Source organism: Anoplopoma fimbria, chromosome 24 (genome assembly GCF_027596085.1).
Source record: "Anoplopoma fimbria isolate UVic2021 breed Golden Eagle Sablefish chromosome 24, Afim_UVic_2022, whole genome shotgun sequence".
NCBI lineage: Eukaryota > Metazoa > Chordata > Actinopteri > Perciformes > Anoplopomatidae > Anoplopoma > Anoplopoma fimbria.
Window position 1 is genome coordinate 17,126,594 of NC_072472.1, and position 23,555 is coordinate 17,150,148.

General features: G+C 41.3%; 1 protein-coding gene across 1 annotated transcript; it reads right to left on the minus strand.

The window, feature by feature from the left end:
* Positions 1–5,038: 5,038 nt before the first annotated feature.
* On the minus strand, positions 5,039–19,422 carry brwd3 (bromodomain and WD repeat domain containing 3). The gene is made up of 42 exons (XM_054625393.1): positions 19,207–19,422; positions 18,982–19,040; positions 18,853–18,882; positions 18,640–18,699; positions 17,157–17,307; positions 16,921–17,019; positions 16,640–16,800; positions 15,653–15,874; positions 15,359–15,459; positions 15,169–15,239; positions 14,817–14,917; positions 14,669–14,709; positions 14,481–14,585; positions 14,235–14,385; positions 14,008–14,142; positions 13,798–13,926; positions 13,274–13,499; positions 13,023–13,163; positions 12,611–12,791; positions 12,381–12,474; positions 12,098–12,268; positions 11,923–11,996; positions 11,653–11,845; positions 11,444–11,554; positions 11,252–11,359; positions 10,155–10,279; positions 9,982–10,064; positions 9,339–9,450; positions 9,158–9,219; positions 8,583–8,738; positions 8,364–8,484; positions 8,127–8,252; positions 7,947–8,022; positions 7,785–7,835; positions 7,531–7,674; positions 7,263–7,415; positions 6,985–7,154; positions 6,601–6,695; positions 6,241–6,375; positions 6,018–6,142; positions 5,644–5,899; positions 5,039–5,560 (listed from the first exon to the last, which is right to left on the minus strand). Exons 1-42 carry the CDS (start codon positions 19,238–19,240, stop codon positions 5,121–5,123), a joined length of 5,379 nt encoding a protein of 1,792 aa, XP_054481368.1. The 5' UTR covers positions 19,241–19,422; the 3' UTR covers positions 5,039–5,120.
* Between the last annotated feature and the right edge of the window lie 4,133 nt (positions 19,423–23,555).

Consider the following 23,555-nt stretch of genomic DNA (forward strand, 5'->3'; position numbering starts at 1 on the left):
AGGGGGTCTGGAGGTAAAGCATGTTACCCTTTCAAGATGAACACTTTTGGAAAGGAGAGAAATGCTAAATGAAGAGCTCGTAGAGAGGATTTCATTGAAGTTGAGGGACTTTGTTTACGGCTGTGTCGGCTCAGCTTTGGCAGGGCGCTACGCTGGACATCATCCCCTGATGAGGAGAATGTTGTAATGTGACAATTCTCCGTGGCTTGAAGATACACTTTTCCAGAATAATAATACATAATCTATGAAACACCTGTTGGCAGTAAAAGTGATTTGGGTTAAAGTTTGATTAATGATAAATCGTTAATGTTTCTGTGGGTTAAAAACCTCATATAGCTGTATTGTGAATTATCAGTCTCTGTGGAGTGAACTTCGGCACGTGAGTGTACCTGTGTATTGACTGTATAGAAATAGGACACCATTTACTGAGGGCAGACATTAGACAAAATACTCTGTGGTGTCTCCATGGTGTCGTAAGTTTTATATTTGTGAATGTAAACAACTTATTTCAAAGGTAGAAGCAAGAGATCCAAGTAGGTTCCATTAGGGACCTTTTTTTTTGGGTGGGCCTGAACCTCAGGAAAACATAATGTTTTTGGTTTTTTTAAGAGTTTCGTCATCATCAGGACTGTGTAGGTGTGGTTTAACCTGATTTGATTGACAGCGGCCTGGCAACATAACACGGCAACCCTCGACAGAGGGTTAAATTCGGATTGTAGACATAGATTAATGACAAAAAAAAACCCCAAATACACATATTACAAGGCCTTTAATGTTTTCTTTGAACCTTAAAAGATTATTTTTGCAGCTATTAACTACACTGCAAAGAAATCTGAAAAAATAAAGGAGAAAAAAAGAACTTCACCTTCGCTCTCTATAAAAATCAGTCTCCCCTAAGGATGTTCCTACAGCCCCTTTTATCAGTGGCAGATGTTAAAGTGTTAGGGAGTGTTTAGTCGTGCTTTTGCATTGTAACATTTTGGCATAGTACCAGAGGTTATGAACTAGTAGCTGTGGCCATATCGCTTAATTCAATTTTCATTTCATCACATCAATTCTCCTATTCCATGTAGGGATTCACCTCTTGGTGGCAATATAAAGAAAACCTTGGCTGTCTTGTTGTTGTTGTTGTTGTTGTTTTTTCTGCAGAAAACACAGAGAGCACGTTGAATTCTGTTTTTCCCAAACTCAATCAGGCTGATTAGTCTTCCTGTGTGTACTTCAAGATGACAGTTGTTTGTTGTAGTGGACCTAGTAATTGTTCTGTCGGGGTTTGCCGTCATGAGCGAAAAATGTTACTGCACATTTCAATTATTCACTGCAGCCTGCAGGAAATGTGCTCTGTGTGTTTGTTCACTGTGTATGCATAGATACAGTACATGTACTCAGTGTTTATATTTATAATAACAGACAATTGAAGCACAGGTTAGGATATGTGGGCTGTACCCCTCTGAAGCACAATGTAAATGCACATAGCTGTTGTTGAGTAATGATGGTGTTTCTGATGTGCTTGTGTATCTCCAACTAAATACTGAAGACATTAAAATACTGTGTGCAGTAGTGCCCTATGTAGCTTTGAAGTGATGTATTGAGACTTTGGGTATGTTGTGTATCGTAACTGTTTTCCCAGTAGAGAAAGTAAAATATTGCTGTTATGATATCTAGTTGCTCAGATTGTTGTTGTGTTACTGTGGTAATAAATAATACACAACCGCTCTTTGTCTGGAGTCTTCCATTGGTCACAGTTTTTCATTAATCTGTAGTTTCTTGGTGTCACAGCAACATTTTTGGCATACAAAGTACCCAAACCTCTTAACAGGTACAATATGTATCTGGTTATGCACATGCGTACTAGGATGATAGATAAAATACTGATAAGATCTTTGTTTTATTTGAGTGATTACATTTTAAGTCACTTTAAAAACAAAAAAGGTAGTTTTTTTCTAATTTCTTAACTTCTTTACTCCCACTCTCCTGCTGGTCCTCCCCATTACTAACATACTATAAGAATATCCTCTTGTTAGTTACAACACGGACAATTGAAGCGTTGTATAAACTGGGGGGAAAAAAGTCCTGAGGGCTCTCACCACAGTATGATACATCCTAAACCTGAGCTTTGTTTGGGACAATTTCACAATAAAACACTATTTAGGGAGAACTGCCTATTTGGAGTCTTATGAGGGTTGATGGGTATTTTTAAAGTTACCGAATGCGTTACATAGTAGACGATGCATGCTATTTGGTTATTTCCCCTTATTATCTGATGAAAAACACCAGCATCACTTGTCTGTTGCTTCTTTTATGCATACATACAGATCATTTAATTCGTATCTACATCCTTATGTCATTTCTAATCCCGATAAAATATAGAACACAAGCTTCGGCTAGTTGTTTAGGTAACACGATCTTCACCTGACCTCATTTATACACCGTGGTCATCTTTTCTTTCAACAATTGTCCTCCATACCAGTATGTACACATGACACAATGCTTTGCTCCCTTAAAAGTGACCTTTACCTCTTTATGCATTTATCTATCTTAATTCCCATGATCCTCTAGTACCTCTGCAGTTTCTAGGTGTGGCAGAGCAAGGTGCGTCACAGCTCCACCGTGTTTGTTCCTCGTCTGACTCACCCCAGCTCTCGGTGCAGTAATGCAGTAATGCAGTTGCAAATGGTACAGTGAGCTTTACGACGGTCTATCAGTGGAAATACAGCCCCAGTGTTCTGTTCCTCTTTTCGAGTTTTCGCCTTCGGTGCATGTTTATGACCATACAATCATAAAAAGACTACAGATGACTCAGTTTAAGTGACAGTGAACAGCTCTTGAAGCCCTAGGAATCAGGGAAATCATTTAAGAACGAGACCTCAAACATCCAGACAGCAGACCAAAACCAACAAATTCATTTTTAAGATAACTTTTCTTTTTTTTTATTAAAAAAGGAAAACACATACAATCAAAACATTGCGTATAAAAGACAGTCACGTAATCTTAATCCACCTACAGTAGAATGTCATTGTTGTATCCGTCATCAACTAATCTGATGCATCGAGGCGAGACTAAAAGCCATCTACTATATGAAAATAAGATTCCAAAATATGAATCATAGTCTTCTCACACTCAACCAGAATAATTTCAAGACATCAGTTAATGCTGTCGCTCGGAGCACCCTAGACGCTGATTCGTGTGTTTTTTATATCTCAGAGCACCTGACGCTGACCGAACTCTTCAGCCCCCCCCCCCCCCGAACCAAAAAAAAAAAAAAAAGAATAAAAAAGAACAACCTTCCTAGGCCTCTCTCTGATGTCAGCGACCTTACAGAGGCAGAGTGATGAGGAGGTGTGTTCGGATTAGAGCACCCAGTGTTGACAATTTGTGAGTCAGCTTTCCTGGTTTCTCTCGACTGGACGCAGTCTAAAATGATTTCCCAGCCAACGACCACATAAGCTTTGAAGTAAACAATATTGGTGCGACAAAAATGATTCAATTTTATGCAATTCCACAAGAAAAACGAACCAATCGACAATGAGGAACCACTCATCAGAAAACTAGGCAGAAAAACTACACAGTGATTCTGATTGTAGCATATAATGGAGAAAAGAAGTAGTAATCTGTGGAGATGATCTACCTGAAGCTAAAAACACCCATCAGTCCATAGATGGTTGAAGAGATCAAAAGAAACCACAAAGAAGATGCCAATCAGATGAGACCTTCAGCTTCATCATACACAAGTTGATATAGATTTAGTTATATCCTGTTTTACTTGTTCAAAATAAAATAAAATAAAATAAAAGACAGAATGTGTGCTGGCACAGTTTAAACATTCTTACACACACAAACAAAAATCACTTCTCTTTCTCTACTATCTCTATTACTCAGCTGCCACGTGGAGTAGATAAATGTGCAAATATTTTCTCTTCACCATCACTTTTAACATACAAAATAGTTAAAGTAACCTCAGTATAATACAATGGAAAAATAAATATTTCGGTGGCAGAGAGTACACCGGGGACACCTTGCGTTTGCACATGCTGAGTGGAGAAAGTGTGATGGAGGCAACCATGAGTGGGTGCGGATCGGATCCACCAGGGAGGACAACAGTATAAATACTAAACAGGATGCAGTGGCTTTTTTACCCCAGAAAGTCACTTTTACCCTTAAAAACAAAAGAAAAAAAAAAAGCAATTCTGATTTAATAATTGAATCAAAAAAACAGTCAACACCACAGAGAGGGAAGTAGGGGAGAAACGTCCAACATTCACAGGCCGAGGACTTCGAGTTGTGCGACAAGGGCTGTGGGAGCCTGGGTATTACTATGGTACTGTATCCTACTCACTCTAAACTCCTAGTATTGCAAGTATTGCTAGTGCCCGAACTACACATTTCTTGACTGGAGCCACAGATAGAACTAAATCTGAGTGATATCAGCTCTGAAAGCTAAGGCGTGTGACTGTGAGGAAAGTACCAAAGAAGTTGAAATCAGCGAGCTTAACTGACACTGCACATGTCTCGTGGTGGTCGTGACTGAAATAGTGACGGCTAGCATGAAGATTTTTGTTAAATTACTCGTCGAGGAAAACAACAGAGAAATAAAACATGAGCACCTGTTTTTTTGGCATCTCCGTATCTTTCTTTGGTGATCGGGAAAAAGAGAAGTCGCGGGGGAGTTCGACGAGGAGGAGGAGACAGAGGGGTATAGTGTTTAGTACTAGGAGGAGGAGGAAGAGGAGCAGTGCCGCTTCTTAACAGCTCCTCCAGCGAGCAGTAAGGCCGAGGTGAGTTAGTCCAGGTGGAGATTATCCGTGTTGAACAGTGGCTCTGTCGACCAGGGAGGGAAACTCCTTGGCAACACCTCATGAGCACCATCCGTTTGGGAGTCATAAGCAGTGGCGGATTAAAAAGAAAAAAAATCATATATATATATATATATATATATATATATATATATATATATATATATATATATATATATATATAATATATATATATATATATATATATATATATATATATATATATATATATATATACACTTGTACAAAAAGAAAGAAAAAAAATCCCTGAATTTTTACGCATGTTAAGCAGTTTTTTTAAATTGAGGTTTGAAAAGGGGCGTGGTGTCAGTGACCCCAGCCCATGAGGTGGCTGACACGGGCCTTCTCAGTCATGCGGCGTACCCGTCCTGAGCGGGACCTGCCCAGGTTGAGGGGGTCCTCCTTGGACCCATGGCCGTCGTCCTCCGACTCGTCCCTGTACAGAACTGTCCTGCGGCCCTGGTTGCGTGTGTTGACCCGCCGAGACTTGCACTTCTTGCCTCTCACACGGCCGGCTGCTGCTGTCGCTGCCGCTGCAGCTCCTGTCTGCACCCCATCAGATTTGTCCTCATCATCCTCCTCTTCCTCCTCCTCTTCCTCCTCAGGTTCCTCCTCCTCGGGCTCTTCCTCATCATCTCCCTCCTCTTCTTCCAGCTCTCCCTCATCCTTGTCATGTTTTACATCTACCGGTTGCTGCTGCTGCTCCTCCTCCTCCTCCTCCTCCTGCTCCTCCTCCTGCTCCTCCTGCTGCTCCTCCTCTCCTCCTCCTGCTCCTCCTCCTCCTCCTGCTGCTGCTCCTGCTCCTCCTCCTGCTGCTCCTCCTCCTGCTCCTCTTCCTCCTCTTCCTCCTCCTCTACCGGCAGCTGCACTCGTGCTCTTTTAGGTCTCTGTGCTGTGTCCTCTCCTCCTTTGTGTCTCCTTTTCCCTGAGGCCGCCACCTTACCCTCGGCCGGGTGGCGTGCTGACAGGCAGGGGGCTTTGCTGTAGTCGTGATCCCCCCCTTCCACGTAATTCTCCATCTCGGACTCGGAGCTGTTGTCGTTGTCCGACGACGAGGAAGAGGAGGATGATGAGTTCGAGGACGACTCAGACGAGGAGCTGTTGGATCTGGACGCCGCCGCCGCCACCGCCGCCGCCGTCGCGCGCCGCCGCCGCTGCTGCCGCCGCCGTCGCCGCCACCACCGCCGCCACCACCTCCGCCACCGCCGCCGCCGCCGCCGCCTCCTCCTCATCCTCATCCTCATCTTCATCCTCCTTGTCGGACTGCGGCACCTCTCGCCCCTGGCGCTGCCTGGAGCCGTTACTTAGATTCAGGTTACGCTGGTGCCCTGATGCAACACAAGAGGACGATGGTTCATTTCTGCACCCTCAACTTTAAACTCACATCAAAATGAATTTTTTTGTCAGAAAGTATTACTTGTCATACTCGACTTCTTCACTGGAGTTGCTTGGCTGCGGGTCACCCGATGCAGCCTTTTGTCTCTGCTCTTGCTACTCGTCCCTGAACGTGGGGAAGACGGCTGCATGTCTTCCTCCTCTGCTACACTGCTGCTTTGCTGAGCTACAGCGACATAGACGGCTTATTAATAATCGTGACTGTGATCACATGACTTTTCAAAGTACATCCCTCGTTTAACGCACTACATCTGATCTTCAATAATAACAGAATTACACAAAGTTCGCTACAACATCTACAGTCAGAATGTGTGAACACAATAGTAAATAATATCATATAAATAGTTTTACTACACCATCTCAAAAAAAAGCCACAATAGTGCAGTCTTACCTGTATGTGATCTCTGAGAACGATTCTTTGTTGAGGTCTGGGATTTTATTTTTTTTGGCTTCGACACCTTCCCTGACTTGTGCTTCCCTTTAGGGCTGGACATATGAAAACAGGGAAAATAAGCAACATTTCAGAATAATTAGCTTCATTATATAATAGCAGGGTGCCTGTAACTTTCATCATCTTAAATTTTTTGAAACAGCTTTTTAGATAGAGACTAGGACTTTCTAAATCTAATTGTTTAGCATAGAACACGCCTTGAGTTTAAAGTAGCACATTTGAGATATTTTCAAGAGCTGCAGAACAACTGTTTACACTGGAATGAAAAAAAGAATTTTATAATAAGTTGTGTCGTGTGACAGGTTTGTGAATGAGGCTCAGCACCTGGGGGATGGACTGACAGGTGGGGAGTTGCCTCCGTTGTGCATTCTGTTTCTGTAACTGAGTCTCTGAAGAGCCCGCCGTTCATTCTGGATGGCCGACTTGTGGTTGGAGATGATGGAGATGATGTTTTTTTCAAAGAAGGCAGACAAGCTGAGGGTCATAGTGTAGATCTAGACATAAAACAAGAAGGTCAGAGTGTATCTACTAGACTACCACTTTGTCACATTTTACACAAATATAGTTGCAACACTTTTTCAATCTGAGTGATGCTACTTCACCTGTGATTTCTTGTTAGGTGTGTATGCTTTGGAGTTGCTGAAAATGAGGCGCACGTCTTTGGCGAACTCCATCGGGCTTTCATAATTCCCTGCTGCCAGCGTCTCTGTCACACTGGCCAGATCCATGGGAGTGTCAATGATGGTTCTATAGTCCTGCACAGAACAAGGTGGATTTGAAACGTTAATGAGGTTAATTATAATTTAACTTCTGCTTTTACTCACACACCCTCGGCAGGCATTGCTCATGTTATTTTAAAAGTTGTTTTACCGGATACTCCAAGACGTCCACTGGCTTCCTGAACGCCTCGGAATCTGGCGAGACAGTCATTTGATGCAGCAGCTCGTTGCATTGACCTCGCCAGAGTTTCACATCCAAAACCACACCGCGCTTCTTGGAATTCGAGTCGGCGCCCTAGTGGAGAGAAGATGAAATAGACTAAGACTGGAGCTTCTGCAGGTGATTTAAGTCTGTGGAGTTTTAAGATGGGTTGCCGTGGGACACTGGACTCTGGTCCCTCTTACCCAATGTCCTGAAGATGTGCCCGGGGTGTCAGAGTCCACATCCAACTCAGCCTGCAGAGGAACACATACAAACTTAACCAACTATATACAGCAAAAACAGTAACCTATTGACAAAAATAGTAACCATAATGTAAAATTAAACAAACAAAACCCATTTCTTACCTCGGCTTCTCCTCCACTGCTGATCTCAGACCTCAGTTTGTGATACAGATCCAAAATGTCTGTGCAGCTCTGGTCGCTGAAGGAGACAGAGGGCTCAGGCATCAGACACATGTGAAGCGCTCCTCATTATTGTTACCCCAGAATCACTGATGTGGCTATTACATGAACGGTGTGTCTTACCCGATGTAGTGCAGGAGAACATCGGTCACAACCTTGGCCGTTGCTACAATGGGGCTCTGGGGTTCGTTGAAAGTGCGGGCATTGTGTTCAATGTAGCGCACCTCCCACATTAATGCAGAGATCCGCCTATAGCAGAGAAGAATATCGGCACTTCAAGATCGCATGTCAACACCTTGGCATCTGGACATTGAATTTACGGGGAGGATAGAATGTGTGAGTTTATGTGCGCTGCATCACCTGTAGAAGCGGTTCTCCACTCGTTTGCGGACAGTGCTGAGGTCAGTGAGGTAAGCCACCGCAGTGCAGTACAGAGGGTATTCCTGCAGATTCACTGGTAACGCAAAGTTCTTAGCTACATCTGTGGACAAACAGAAACGAGATCAAACATGGCAGACACCGACGAGATCAGACTGTTCCCGCAACAATAAAACAGTCGTTGACCCTTTGGTGGCCTACCCAGTGTAAGAAGCTGATCGATGCCATGGAGGACTCTCTCACAGTCTTCATCTCGTGTGTGGGCGCCCCATTCTCCCTCCTGAGGCATGTAAAGCAGAGCCTTTAGCTCCTCCTCGGCCACCTCCACGCCATCACCAACCTGTTCAGGCAACGCAGCTGAAGGAGCAACAAAACGTTTGAGGACATGGAAAAGTATTTAGTTAATGGCTTAAAACTACTATTAATTACAGATAATTATCAGCCACATAATACTAATACATTTTGGCATTCTTCTAAAAGGTCTTCTAAAGCCATGATGCCACATATTTTAACTTCAAAATGAATTAATGAGAAGATATGTGTCAAAATGAACTAATTGTTCAAAGTAGCCTCCTATGGTATAAAATATAGTCCAGTTTGAATGGAAATGGTGTATTATACCATATGTATATTCATTTGGAGTTTTTATGGTGTACAGTTGTGTTTTAAACTTGGTCATATCTTTTGACATTTTGTCTGAAATCTAACAAACAGTCACATTAAAAACAGATCGGGTAATAAAATGAAGGAATTGTCACATTAATAATACCACTGACCTTCCTCAGGAATAGGCTCCATGTCCCAGGGACTCATTTTCTCCCGCTCTCCATTATCCCACCTGATGAGTTAATAATTAGATCACACTTAATGCAAGATAACAATCGCTCATTTGATTTGATTCACTGTATTGGAGTAGAGTACCCGAGCGTCACAAACACTGCATAAATAAACACGCACTTCACTGCATAGCACTGAAACAGGCTGTCTGGGTACTCTGGCTGCAGAGGTTCCTGGTCCTCCACGGAGCCGAACCACCAGGCGTCATCAATGATGCTGCGGAACCTCAAACCTGAAGAGAGCAAAGCGAAGACAGGATGAAACGAAAGTCAAGGACAGTACAATAACCACAACAATGAACAAGTTATTCATTTGTTTTTAAACCGCTTATACTAAAAGAACGTTGTCTGGTGCTGGTGTTGATACAGCAGACCTCTCTAACAGACATTATATTTGAAGAATCAGCTATTGCCATCAGGCAGAAGATTTAGAGCCCTTAAGACTAGATTGATCATGTTAAACAACTGTTTGTTCCTCAGCCTATCAGACTAATAAATCAGAGTTCGGGTTCTAAGTAGGCCTAAGTGTACTTGGGTCGAACACCAAGTGTTAAAGGGAGCGATTGAATTGATTTCTCTGAATCCACTTTTTGTAACGTCTGATGTGTTACTGATGTTTGCAGTAAGGTTTTGTTGTTTGGTTAAAGTTGTGTCTGGTATTTATGTAGAACGGTTTACGTCAGAAAATATCCTGATAATAAGGAAGTAAAAGGTAAAATCAAATCAAATCACCAGTTGTAAACACATCATTTCAAATTACTCACCTGGCTGCCAGTTGTGCTCTTTAGCCTCGTTGTAAAACTGCTGCAGTACCAGAAAATCTATGACATCAGGCATGTCATGGTACCTTTAGAGTGTGGGAATGAAAAATGAAATGAAATGCACATGCTTCAACAATTATTATCTTGTACCGTTTATACTGCATGTAAATGCTTACTTTAATGAGAAAGACTCATTGGTCATCTTCCCTGAGACTGGATCTAAGAAAGCCAGTTTTAGGCAGCAGAGGGTGGGAGGTCCCACTTCGTATTTAATTCCAACTACCTTCACAGATTCCTGGTCCTGGAAGGGGGCAGAAGAAAAATTACACAAAGGGTAAGATGGTAAGTTGATAACAAATGGGACCTTTGAAGCTTTTCTCTACAAGTTGTTTTCATTCACAACAACCCCAGTAAACTTTTTCCTTTTGTACCATTTTACAAAAAGCTGTATGGAAGATGCTACAAGCAGCAGCCCAAGCAGCGACTATCATGCCATGTTCGCAGCTCTGTGAGGCTGTGCTTATACACAGCATTGCTTTGAGTTGAATGCTAACATGCTAACAATGACAATGCTATCATGCTGATGTTTAGCAGATTACGTGTTTACCATGTTCATGTCCTTAGTTTAGCTAACTAGCAATAAGCAGGCTGAGGGGAACGTCATTGGTTTTGCATTTGCTCATAAAATAAAGTTCTGGACATATTGAAACTGAATATAATATCTGTACCAAATTTCATCAATCAATCCAACATTTTACTCGAAGCCACATGCCAACCTCATAGTGGCACTAGAGGAAAAGTCAGGGGATCGTCAGTCGTCATTATGACTCATCCTTGAGGCGCCATGGATATCTTAATCTCTTGGTAATCCATCCAATAGTTTTAGTTGAGATATTTCAGTCTGGACCAAAAGTGGTGGACCGACTGATCAGTTATATTTAACATACTGCCATATTGTGGAACATGTCTGGTTGGAATATGTTGTGTGAATGGAAAAAGGACGACTGTATAAAATGATTTACTCATCGTTACCAATACAGAGTTGTAATATGCAGTTCAGGTGTGAACAGTGGTGAAAGTACCACTGAGAGGATTGTGGAGGAAAGAGTTCAGCTCTGCCAATTTTTTTCCCCGGCTAACTGCACTGGAAAGTGGGCCTGACCATAAAGTTACCACTTTCAGAAAATTTCAACATTTGGCTGCTGTTAACAAGCTCCCTTAGCGGCTTGTCTAATGGAGCATGTAAGGGCCTCTACATAACACTCCGCCTTACCCTGAGGTCGAGTCTGTTCCACGGCTGTTTCTGAGGGTTGATGCTGTAGGCCTTGACCCTGCGCACGGCCCGGACGTAAGCCTGATGGCCCTGTTTGAAGTAAATGAGCTGGAGGACAGGAGAATCATGATCAAAATGCAAAGTAATAAAAAAATATTTTTTTCTGTTCAATATGAGAGTGACACTCCTTACCTCATCTCCCATCTGTGGAACAAAAGGAGAGCGGTGTGGGATGGTCTCCATTATCCATGACGGTGGAAGCCACTCCTCTGCATCGAGTCCAGCCAGAGAGGCTGTGGGTTTCTAGGCATGTGCAATTAGAACAAAATGTTAAAGTACATCATTTCTCCTGAACTGTGTGGGGAAGACATTCACTGTGATTAAAGGAGCTGCTATAGTACCTGTTTGGTCTCCTTAGGCTTCTTCCTCTTCTCATTGTCCCTCTTCTTGGCCTCCTTTGCCTTGTCATCTCCTTCCTCCTCCTCAGAGCTGCTGTAACCTTTGGGCTGTACAGGCCTCCTGGTTGGTCTCTTCGGTGGCTGGAGGTTGATCCCAGCGTCTGCCGTCCAATCAGAATACTCACTGGAGGAGTCGCTGAGAACGAAGGAGGGGCGATGTCAGTTGGGTGATGATAACTACATCTCAAAAACACTGCTCAGTTAAAGAGTTACCTGGAGCTGCTCTCGCTCTGCCACTGAGTTTCACCATCAGAGGAGGCTGGGCTTTGCTCCGCCTGCGCCGCTGCCTGTCAACAAAAGAGACAGAAAACAACTTCAGTATTATAAATTGTAGGTCATTGTAGGTCACTTCAGGTTTAAAAATGTAGAGTAGAAAGGCGGAACGCACATTTCCATCACTGTCAGAGTCTAACTGGCTGTCAGAGTTACGTCGGTTGTTGGAAGTTCGACTCCTGGTCCCCGGACGGCGGACTTGAGCTGATCGAGTCTGATAGGCGTGGCGCTGCTGCTTTTTCTTGGTCGGCCTCAGGGAGCGCAGGCGTGAAGACAGCAGATCGCTCTACAAAGTGCAGAAGAAGGGTGGAAAAATAAGTAGAGCAGGAGTGAATTGGCAGATATATTGTTTGTTTTTTTTACTTTTGAGAACAACTGTGAAGTGAAACGTAGCCTACCTTGGGTGTGCAGGCTACTGGTTTCTTCTTCCTCTCTGCATTGTATAGAGAACACTCCATGTCGCCTTTGGCTCGTCTGCATTCCTCCACAACTCTAATAAAAAAAATTGAATTTCCATCGTAAAATGATCACAAAAGAATTATAAAATTTGTCAAAAAAACTTTGTTTTAAAAAATGTAATTTATTCTCTGCAATCTACATACATCTAATGAAATTCTCTCTGCCTCACCTGGATATGCCTTTTGGCACTTCATTGACCATGACTCTGTGGCTCCAGGCCAGCAGGTCCCTCTCGGTGGCCACTTGACTACGCAGGGCATTATGCTGCATCTGCCACAGCCCGTCCAGCTGCCCACTTCTGTTTGTTTCAGCACCGGGAGAAGAGGCCTCACCCTCTGCTTCATCACCTGCTAAAAATAAGAGGTTTGTTCATTATGACAAAACCTTACTTGGCAAATATGGCATTTTGGCAAAAGAAGTTAACAACTCCTAACTATTAAAAATCTAGTATCCACACAATGCTCATGCTCAGCCTTACATTGAATTTCAAGGCACACTGAGCACACTAGACAAACCAAGAACATAACATTAAACCTAAAATCCCTGTAAATATCTTTATCTTTACGTAAAGTTAAACATACCCTCTACGTCTAGTGCCGGCTCCTCTTCGTTCTGACGCTCGTCCTGCTCGTTCTGCAACTGTCTGATGAGATTGTCCAACAGGCTTTCTCTGTTTTCTGCCGTTTGCTGGCCAAGTACCTGCTCAACCAACTCTCCATCACCTAAGCAGCAAAAAGGCATAAAGTCAGTTATACTTTAAAAAAACATACTTTACAATTACTATGCAAGCATTCTTTGTGGTATGAGTGGGTAATGAATGAGCAGGTTTTACTGTTAGCCATGTATCCTAGCTGGGGTACTAGCTGATCCTCCTTGCAGTTCTCTCTTCCTGGCACCAAGCGCTGGTAGAGAGGAGGGTGAGGATTCCCATCAACATCCACCAGGAAGGGTGGAGGCATGAGGTGTGGGGCTTGCTGCGTCTGCTCGTCCAGCACGTAGTTATTAGAGTCACGAATGAGAGGTCGGTAGTCCGTGTGGAAGAACATCTGGTCGGGAATCTGGAGGGAATAAAGAGTATGTTAGTGTTGATAATGAGGGGGAAAAAACTTTGTCTGGCTCCTTCCTCCGCAGGGCAGACCATGACACAGAGGAGGTTACAAAAGAGCTTCTTCATGGTTATTAGTAGTCGTGCCTACAATATTTCAGATACTTGTTGACACTTGGCGTCAATTTAGATTTTGTGATTGAAGAGCAGTATGTGTAACCTCAAATCCACCATTATGTCCAACTGTATTTATGCGATTACTTTAAAAGAAGAGATGTTTTTACTGGTTTTTAACAGTAAAGTGTCATTACCTTCTCGTATGGTCTGCTGCAGCCGAAGCCAAAGATGAGCAAATGGCCGTGTGAGTCAGTGCAGGCGAAATGCTGCCCATCCACAGAGAACTTGCAGTCAAAAATAGCACCGTGGCCTTGCCCTTCAATCTGGAAGCAAAAATGTCAATATGAACTCGATGATAGCATAGAGAGTACACTACTGATGGGTGATCGTTGATGAGAAATTACCATGTTGAAGAAGTTGCGGATCTTGGCTCCTTTGGTCAGGTCCCACATGTAAATGTTGCCATCGTGGCCGGCAGATAGTATGATGCGGGAGTCAAATGGGTGAGCCTCCATCACAAACACCTCGTCGTCGTGACCCTTGAACAGAGAGAGCACCGCGCGTAAGATGGTTTAAAAACAGCCGTTTTGTTCATTTTGGTACAGCAAAAATATCAGCTTCAGCTACTCACAGATAAAACATGCAGCAGCTGTCCAGTGGTTGTGTTCCACACTTTGAGCAGGTAGTTAGACACTGCTGTGATGACAGTGCGATCTGCACGGTCCCAGGCCACCATGGTCACCACCAGCTTGGTTTTATCATCCCCATTTGCGACAGTAGTCCTGGAGGGAAACATCCCATCAGGCATGAAACACTAAGCGGTTCACGAACACAGACGAGGCACCATGGAACTCTGTAATCTTGTTCACTCTCTTACCCAGGCAGCCTGGCAGCAATGTCTAAAGTGACGCTCTTCCACTCTTGTTGCTGGTAATGCCAGATCCTGGCTGTGCCGTCGCGACTGCCACTCACAAACCTTAGGCTAGACATATACAAAATGTCAGAGGCTCAAAGAACAACACAAAAAAACATTTTGAAGACGATGATCTCAGCAAGCACACTCACCTGTCACTGTTATTGCTAAACTGGACGACTACAACTTTATCCTAAAACAGGAAGAGAAGATATTTGTTTAATTTACAGAGAGATTTTGTTAAATAACGGTTAACATGATGGAACAAGGATGATGCAGCTACTGCGTTTTGTTTCTCACCGTGTGTGCATCCATCTCAGAGACCTTCACAGGAGTTTCAGCACCAAGGTAGTAGACTCTGATCAAATGATCAGTGCCCCCGGTGGCCATGAACATACCACCTATTAACAGTAGAGACAGAATTAAATGGATGTGACAAGAGCATATTCAGTCTACAACAATATCCTAATATCAATAGGCACTACTAATATGTTAGGATCTTAAATCAAACTATCAAAACATTTCCTATTTTGCAAACAGGGATCATTTCACAAAAAAACAAAAAACTCTATTGATTAAAATACACACATTATTAATGTCTGTCCTTCATAAAAAATGCTTTAAAGGTTTAACAGCAGACAGGGAAACTTACCACTGCTAAAGGAGGAAGTGGAGACCTGAACTCCTGGACGTGACCGCTCAACAAACTTGACTGGTTGATCACTGAGAAAAGAGGAGAAACCCAACAGATGTAGTCACTTTCATGGAAACGGACAACTGCTAGAGCTAGAAATGGTAGATCTACAAAGAGAAAAGCTTCAAATGATGCTTTAAACACTTACTGGAATTTCATGCTGAGCGAGTGCCACTTCCAGAAACACACCATGCCGTCTGCACCGGTGGAACCCAGGTACCGCGTTGTCCCTTTGACAGCAGGACAAAACTAAAGGGATAAAAAGTTAGTTGGTTAGTCAAAGGCGAGGATTTACCAACATTTAACACCACACTAGAGTAGAGCTGACATTGTGCAGAAAATCTAGAGTATAACATTAATAAGAGAATTTGGGATCTAAGGTGAAAACATCATCGTGTATCAGATTAGTTTGAGTTATTCCTTTAAAATGCACCAGTCTCACCTGTATGGATGTGATGGAGGCACCATGGGCCTGTAGAACAGTGATGGGCGCACATGTACGCAGGCACCAAACTCTGATGGCTTTGTCACAGCTCGCTGAGGCGATGAGGGTGTTCTCGTGGTTGACGGCTATGTCGCAGATCTCCGCTGAGTGGCCGCGGAGTGTTGCCAGGAGCCGTCCGTCGTCCGTGGCCCAGATTTTCACCAGGCAGTCATCAGAACCCTAAATCACATTGGACATAGGTAACAATTAAAAAAGACTGTTTTATTGGGAACTAGCCTTGACTAAAGAGCATCCATCGTCACTCAAACGGTCTACATACAGGTATGGTGAGCATCATCTTTTTTACTGAGGGAAAAGTGAAACTAGTTTATATCTGACAAAACATACACTGAATACAATTCAAATGGTATTTATTTATTCTTTACATAAGAGCTTGCTTCTCTAAATCCCCCAGGTGTTGTGGTCGGCCTTTTGAGGAAACATCATAATACATCCAATTTACCTGAAATTCAGCTGAACCTGTGCTCATTTTGACAGAGTTATCAGATCCAATTTATAATGAAGCTGCGTTTTTAAAACCCCAGCAAGTTTGGTTTATCTGAGCCTGTTCCTAACCGCGGCTAAGCAACTCAGATGCATGGGGACACAGCATCAACCCCTAGGTGTCTTGCTTTAAAATGTAAAGTCGGTAAAAGAAAAAAACAAACCCTTTAGTTTGCTAATCTTGTCACCTGTCTAGCTATGCACAAATCTGGAGAAGCCCCTAAAATGTATTTCTAAAATAGATTAAAAAAATGAATTTGTTACATGAATGTGTTTCCTGATGGTGTTTCACTTATGACCGGGATATTTGTAATTTACATACTTCAACCATGCCAATAGTTTGCTAGAGTGTGACTCAGTAGATGGAAACACATCTAGTGATAACCTGCAAATAGGGTTTTGTTGCAATAATCATCTTCTGGACCAGAAATCTTCACTCACCGTAAATATCCGACGGCCGGTGCGGTCAAAGGCTACACAGTAGACTGAAGAAAGGTGGCCAAGGATACGTTTGTGTATCTTCATATGTTGGTAGGAGGAAGACGGCAGGGCCTGGCTGAAACGAGCTGTGCCTGTGGCCTGGCGAGCATCCAGGATGGACACTTGATATGAAGAGAGAAGGCGATGATTAGTGGAAGCAACAAACTGCAAAGGCATATTTAACTTTATTGGTCTAGGGACATTTTCAAGGGATAGAAATATATTTTTAAAAATGTACACACCAACACTTGGAGACTCTCCATTGATGACTGGAGGTTCTGGTGGACGTCCTCGGTGGAGTGCAGCAACAGCTGAGCCACTACATACTTTGTGGCTACAACCTAAATTACACAGATGATTAATCAAAAAGCATATTGTGGAAAGTAAATGAACACTAATTTACATAAAGATCTATCACCAACAAACCACACAAAAACAACTAAAAGGAACTATGGTGGATGAAAGGGAAAATGCTCACTTTTGGTATTACGAAGCAAAGACTGTCTTCCGAGCCCCAGAAGTGTTTGGACCCCAGGAACACTAGGTGGGATCTCCTTCTCTATAAGGGGGCCAATCCGCTGACAAACACGGAGCAGATAGTCTGCAGGAATGTGCTGGTTCAGAATCACCTGCAGGAGTCACAGACTGCTATTAGTAATAATAACAATTATAATAACCATTATAATAACAAACAAAAACAGTAATAATAATACAAAGTAATACAACAATACATACAATATATAAGTAGCATTTATTAACAAACACTCAAATATTATCATCTCAGTGAAATTTTCAAAAAATGCTACAACAAACAACAAAAAGTTTAAAGACAATTAATGAATTCCAGCTTTGTTTAACCGACAGCAGTTTTTACAGACAGCACCACAATTATTTAAACTGACCAATTTGAATATTTGTGACCATGATGTGTACAGATTGGGACATTTTACACATCAGCAGACATGTACACCTAATCTAAAATATCAGCATAAGTTAATAGTTAACAATATGTCGGCCCAACCAGTTCATCTGTTAAGCTCCATTTAAAACTCACATTAATTCCGCTTAAATAACATTTAAAAATGTTGTCCATGACAGCAAAACATCCTTAAACTACAAATGTTTTCACATACCACTAAGCCTCTGGTTGGTTTACATCTATATAAAGTCTTGCTTGGTGTAAAAAAAATGTCAGCTGGCATCTAAACTACATTTTTGTCGATATTCTTATTTATTCTTTCATAACTTATGAGAATGGAAAACAACATCCTCAAAGACAAGATTTAAACTAGAGACTACAATGAAAGAAACAGCGTTTAGACTCTGTCATTAGAGTTAAACATACTATAAGTGGACATGTTTATATTAAAAACAAAGATTAATTCGATAGCGCAATTTAAACAGCTGTGTAGTACAACATACAAACATATATCTATCAACTTCCTCAAAAATGACCCAACTTATTTTATTCTCTTCCTGTTTATAGTGTTTGCTCATACTTGTAGCATGGTATTGTAATGCAGCTAGTTGAAAAACATCCAGGAAGGAGAAGGAGGCAGAGGGGAAGAAGCAGGAGGGGCAGAGAAGTTCACAGCGAATCACAAGAGACTCTGGCGAACATTCCGGTTCGCTCTCAAATAAAACAGTGATTTGATTGGCTGCCAGAAGACTGACAGCTTTCTGGCCGTGGCTCAGCCAATCACCGCCTCCCCTGGTCTACAGTCTCCGCCTACTAGCCCACACAATGCCGAAGCCTATATATAGTTATTTACCAACAGGCCTGTACTAAAATAAATGTTTAAATTTGTTATAAAAAAACATAAACGCATTATCACCGCGTCACCTCTGCATGGTTGGATTAATTAAAAAAATATTGGCATCACTAAATATAATTGTCGATTAACATAAAAGGTAAAACGCTACATTTGATTAAAAGGTTAATGATGACAAGTCACACTCACCCAGTCTTGGAAGGTCCGCTTGTACTTCTTCCCGTCCCAGCTCCATCGTTGAGGGACCAACTAAAGCGTAAAGACAAGCGTTAGAGGCGGCTCGGAGCTGCTGGTCGGCTCACGGCGGAGACTCCTCCGCCCGACGCCGGGACGACCACGACAAACACACAGCAGCAGGAAACCACACATGTAAACAAACACAGACGGGCCAGCTGATCCTACCTCATACTCCTCCAGCTCTTCAACCAGAACCTATCAACACAGAGACAGTTAGCATTAGCTGCTAGCACCAGCTACTTGTTTCAGGTTCATCTTCTTCTAATGGTTACAGTATATGTTGTGTGTTGTTACCTGCGATGCCTTTTTACAGGGTCCGGACTGTAGAAATCTGGCAATGAGGTAATATAGTTCTGCAAAGAAACACAAGTGCGTTAGCTTGTTGGTAGCTAATGTTGCTACTGAGCCGAGCTAACGTTAAGCTAGCTAGCTCGGGGCTGCGCTCGGTTACTTAGCGCGCTAGCAGGCACACTGCCGCAAAACGTTTTGTCGCGGGTCAAAGGGACGCCCGGCACTCACCAGCTTCTGTCTGTGAACACCGTTCTCCTGCCATCACTTGATGGGACAGGCGACATTAAGACACACTGATGTTTTAGCTTCCTCGTTAGCCGCCGGCTAGCTAGCAGTAGCTAGGTGTGTGGAGCTAAATCAGGCTAGTGAATGGCCTCCTCCTTTCTCAAGTTGTTCCCTGACCACCTGGTGCTTTGTGTTAGCGCCCTCCAGTGACTCAGAGCAGTATTGGTTTGTTTGTAGTTGTGGTTTTAAATTGAAAATGTATATATATTTAAATGCTAAAATTCACAACTCTCAGTCTAACCCTTTTTGGGGGAAAAAATACATAACATGTTTTTTTTTCTTAAAGGGTCAAACATGTATTTCATATTTCACTGCTTTTGTGAGGTAAAATAAATGTCCATATTTATAAAAAACAATTTGAAGATATTTTTTAAAGGTGATCATCTTGTAGATGGGAAAAAAACAGCAACATTTATGCACCCTAAGGTTTACAAAATGTTGCTGTCAAATGCATGTGTGTAGAGTACATTTATTTATTTATTATGCTCTTAGATGCTTGTTTAAAAATGGAGATGCACTTATGACTTCTGGTGACTAGTAGTTAAGATAAGATGACCCTTTGTTAGTCCCGCAGCGGGGAAATTTGCAGGATTACAGCAGCATAGGGTAAAGTGCACACAAGAGACATAGTAAAAGAAAGACAAGATAAAAATAAAATGAATTAGTATTATAAATAAGCAATAAAAATCAGTAGAATCCACAATAATTGAAATATTATATGTACAGACAGAAAAACTATTATAGCTATAATTGCACAGTGTATTTTATTGCACATGTGTCATGTGGTCTGCTGGGAGCAGAGTTGGTTGTGCAGTTCTCTTGAATACCTATGTTGAATACACTTGCTTTGGATAAAAGCGTCTGCTAAATGACTGTAATGTAATGTAATTTATTAAGTTGATATCTTAATCATTTACACATTTGGACACATATAGTTCACAAAAAGGTGTTCTACTGACCATTTTTCATGAAATTGTCATTCAGTTTTGATAATAGGGCCGCATTTGGACACCATTACTCTAGAAATAGCATCCGTTTTTTTTCTTACCAACATGAACCAAATCAACCCTGCAAAATGTATAGTTTTATTTTAGTGGGCCTTTGTGGTTATGAATGGGTAATTGTGGATCTTCTACATTTTAGATTAGATTATATTACCATATGATTCTAATAAAATGGTAGTTCATTTTGCTCATTGTCAAAGTGGAAGTTTCAGATGTAGGTTTGACAAACAGCTTTATAACAGAAACAATGTTTATTATTAGCTATACTCAAAAAGTACAAACATATCATAAATATCCATGTATTTAAATGGTACAGAACAAGTAAAAATAATCGAATAAGCTCCTGTTGCACAGATTTGTTTTCACAGGCAATCATTTGCTGAAACAAAAACAGACATGGAAATCTTGAGAACATGTCCGAGTCTCAACTTAAAAAATCCTGATGTCACTATTTTTGGGGGAAAAACTGAAGGTGAATGTACTATGATTCATGCTGTTTTCTACTTTTCTGACATTCACAAAGAAAGACCTGAGAAAAGCACAATCTCCTTATAACCTATTTTTACCCCTGTGGCCCACAAATTAGGTGCATGACGGACGTAACATCCATCACCGCCTGGCATTACAATTAGAAGGCAGATCGATGGTTATTGGTTTTGCGAGTTGTGGTTTCACACCCATTCACTGTGAGCAGTATATGTTGACTATGACACTATATGAACTTTCTGTGTGTGTGTGTGCCTTGACCATTTTTCTTGGCATCTGAAATTGGAGCCATGATGTTCTAGCCTGGATGTTTTTTTAATGTTTTTTTAAATATTTAATTCCAAGAAGAAATTGCAATACAAAGTGTCTGAGTTTGCAATAAAGTGTCTCTGCAGGCACTTATATTTTAATGAAAGGCATTGGAGGGCAGTTACCTTACTAAAAGTTGGCCCCTCATCACAAATATATTGTGATTGAAGGTCTCAGACACGCCAGTACACTCTAAAGAAATAGATCGACATTATATTAAACTGGCCTTCAAGGGTTTTCTGTTAAATAATTGTCAATGGACTTGTTCATTTCAAGAACACTTCTAGGCTAAGATGTTACTAATTGCTTCTTTGAATGGTGAAAGATTGATAGATCTTTTTATTTTAAAGGGGCACTCTGATTTTACTTGTCAAAGTAAGTTTGTTAGTTATGTGGGGTATCAATCCGCCTGTGAAAACAGTTGTGTAGTTACTTCTGTGCGCCCCGAGGATTTTTCTCAGGGTCTTGATAAAAACACTTTGAAGTTGCATTATGGGAAGTATAGGAGCCTCTGTTTTTTACTTAAATCTGGATCTCAGTAATCTAGGATTATTATTATTTTCTAAGGGACACTTACATATTGTGACCCATAGCTTTTTGTGTCTCTTAATGGGTAATAATAATACATTTACTACTAGGAATGTACTAATGTTTTTGTTTAGTTTTGTCTGTCATGTGTTACAAATGAGCTACAACTGAATTTTGTTGTGCATCCATGTGTTGCATAATGACAATAAATTCTCCTTGAATCCTTGAAGCCTTACAGCTTTTTTGAAGCCTTGACTCACAACAAAACATTTCACCCGTCTAATAAATAATAGCATGTCAGAGTTGCTGTTTAGCCGGCACATTTAATCTTTCATTAAATATGTGCAGTATGTCAACAAGCCAAAGTTGTCCACCTCTGACTGTTGCTTTTAGAAGCAATGGAGGAATCAAAGAAAAAAGGAATGACAACACTCTTCCAGCTGTAAATGTGTATATTCATGGAGGAGCGCTTGATTTGACCTGGTGAGTGGTTGCTTTTCTTTTCTAAATGATCCACATGAAGTATTCATCCTAAAAGAGATGTGAGCTTTTTCAGTTGGATGAATTACTTGGCATTTGAGCCTCCTCTGCTTTCTCATGTTTGGCTGGAGTTATCACAAAAGTTAAAAGTTAATGGCATCAGGAAACTCACTGCTGAAAGCTGACTTTAAAAATGTTTTTGCTACAGTGATGGAAACTGATGGGAACTTGAATCATCATATGTGTTACATCAGTGGTTCTACCCCTGGGGGTACGTGAGATTTAAAAAAATATATATTTAAAATTAGCATCCATTCAAAAATAGTTATTTAATAAATATTCAATAAAATATAAGTGCAAGTTCATAAACTGAATTCAATGCAACAATGCAATCTTCAGTGTTGACAGTTTAATAAATCAGACACTGATGGCAGAGCACTTAGCATTACATCCTTTTTTCAACCAAAAATGCTTTGCGCTGGTTAGGGGGTACTTGGCTGAAAAAGTATTTCACAGGGGGTACATCACTGAAAAAAGGTTGAGAACCACTGTGTTACATCATATGCTACTTTCTACATTCTACGCTACGATTCAGAAGGAAATGTGGTACTTTGTACTTCCCTACATTTATATCACAACTACAGTTTGGTTTCTTTGCCGATTAACACTTGTATCTACAGCATAACATGTATAGCATCCACAGCATAATTTATAAAATATATGGCAACATTATAGATTAAACTACTCGATATACCCAATTTATAAATTAAAAATCAGCTCCACGACCTCGACCAGTTACAACTCTTAAATAAAAATTAAATATAATATGTAATGTAATATGATGTATAATATAACTTTTACAAGGGCCATATTTCTGCATAAGTGCTTCCTACATTTTGCTGATACAACTTCTACATTAGTAAGACTTTGAATGCAAGCCTTTCTTACTTGGAATGGAGCCTACGTTATGGTATTGCAACTTTAGTTATTAACCATTAAAAGACCCACATTGACCCATTTTTGTTTATTTTTTGGGGGGCAGGGGATCTTTAGGGGGAGATAGCAGGTCAATAGTATATGCCACATAGAAATGGTGTACATCATCCGAAAGCTGGGAACCTGAAGATAAAGTAGAGCAGGTCAGTAATGTGTGTCAAATTTTACATCATTAATTTGTTCATGTATAGCTGCAGCAGTTTCTACTTGTCAAACAGATTTAACACAAAATGTAACCATTTTTGACCACCCAAAAGTTTTACAAAATGTTTAAAAAACCCTCAAAAATACCACATTATGCTGTTATTTGGTATCCCAAAGGTGGCCATGGAACACATTTTCATAAACATATCTTAAGGTCAGAGGTCAAGTGACCCCTTTGAAGATGGACAATACAGTTTTTTCCTCACCTCAAATTATCCTTTTTGAAGCGTTGATTAGCCCCACTTGCATGATGTGGTACAAATGGATGCCTTATGTTGTCTAGTT

Bases quoted from the DNA above. Each gene is read 5' to 3' on its own strand.
- brwd3 (XM_054625393.1), bottom strand. From the start codon at position 19,240: ATGGCAGGAGAACGGTGTTCACAGACAGAAGCTG. The intron at 17,308-18,639 runs GTGAGTGTGACT...TGACTCCTGCAG, and splicing joins AGCGGACCTTCCAAGACTGG to GTGATTCTGAACCAGCACAT. The intron at 14,143-14,234 runs GTGAGTAGCTGA...TCTCTGTTCAAG, and splicing joins AGCTGCTGCATGTTTTATCT to GGTCACGACGACGAGGTGTT.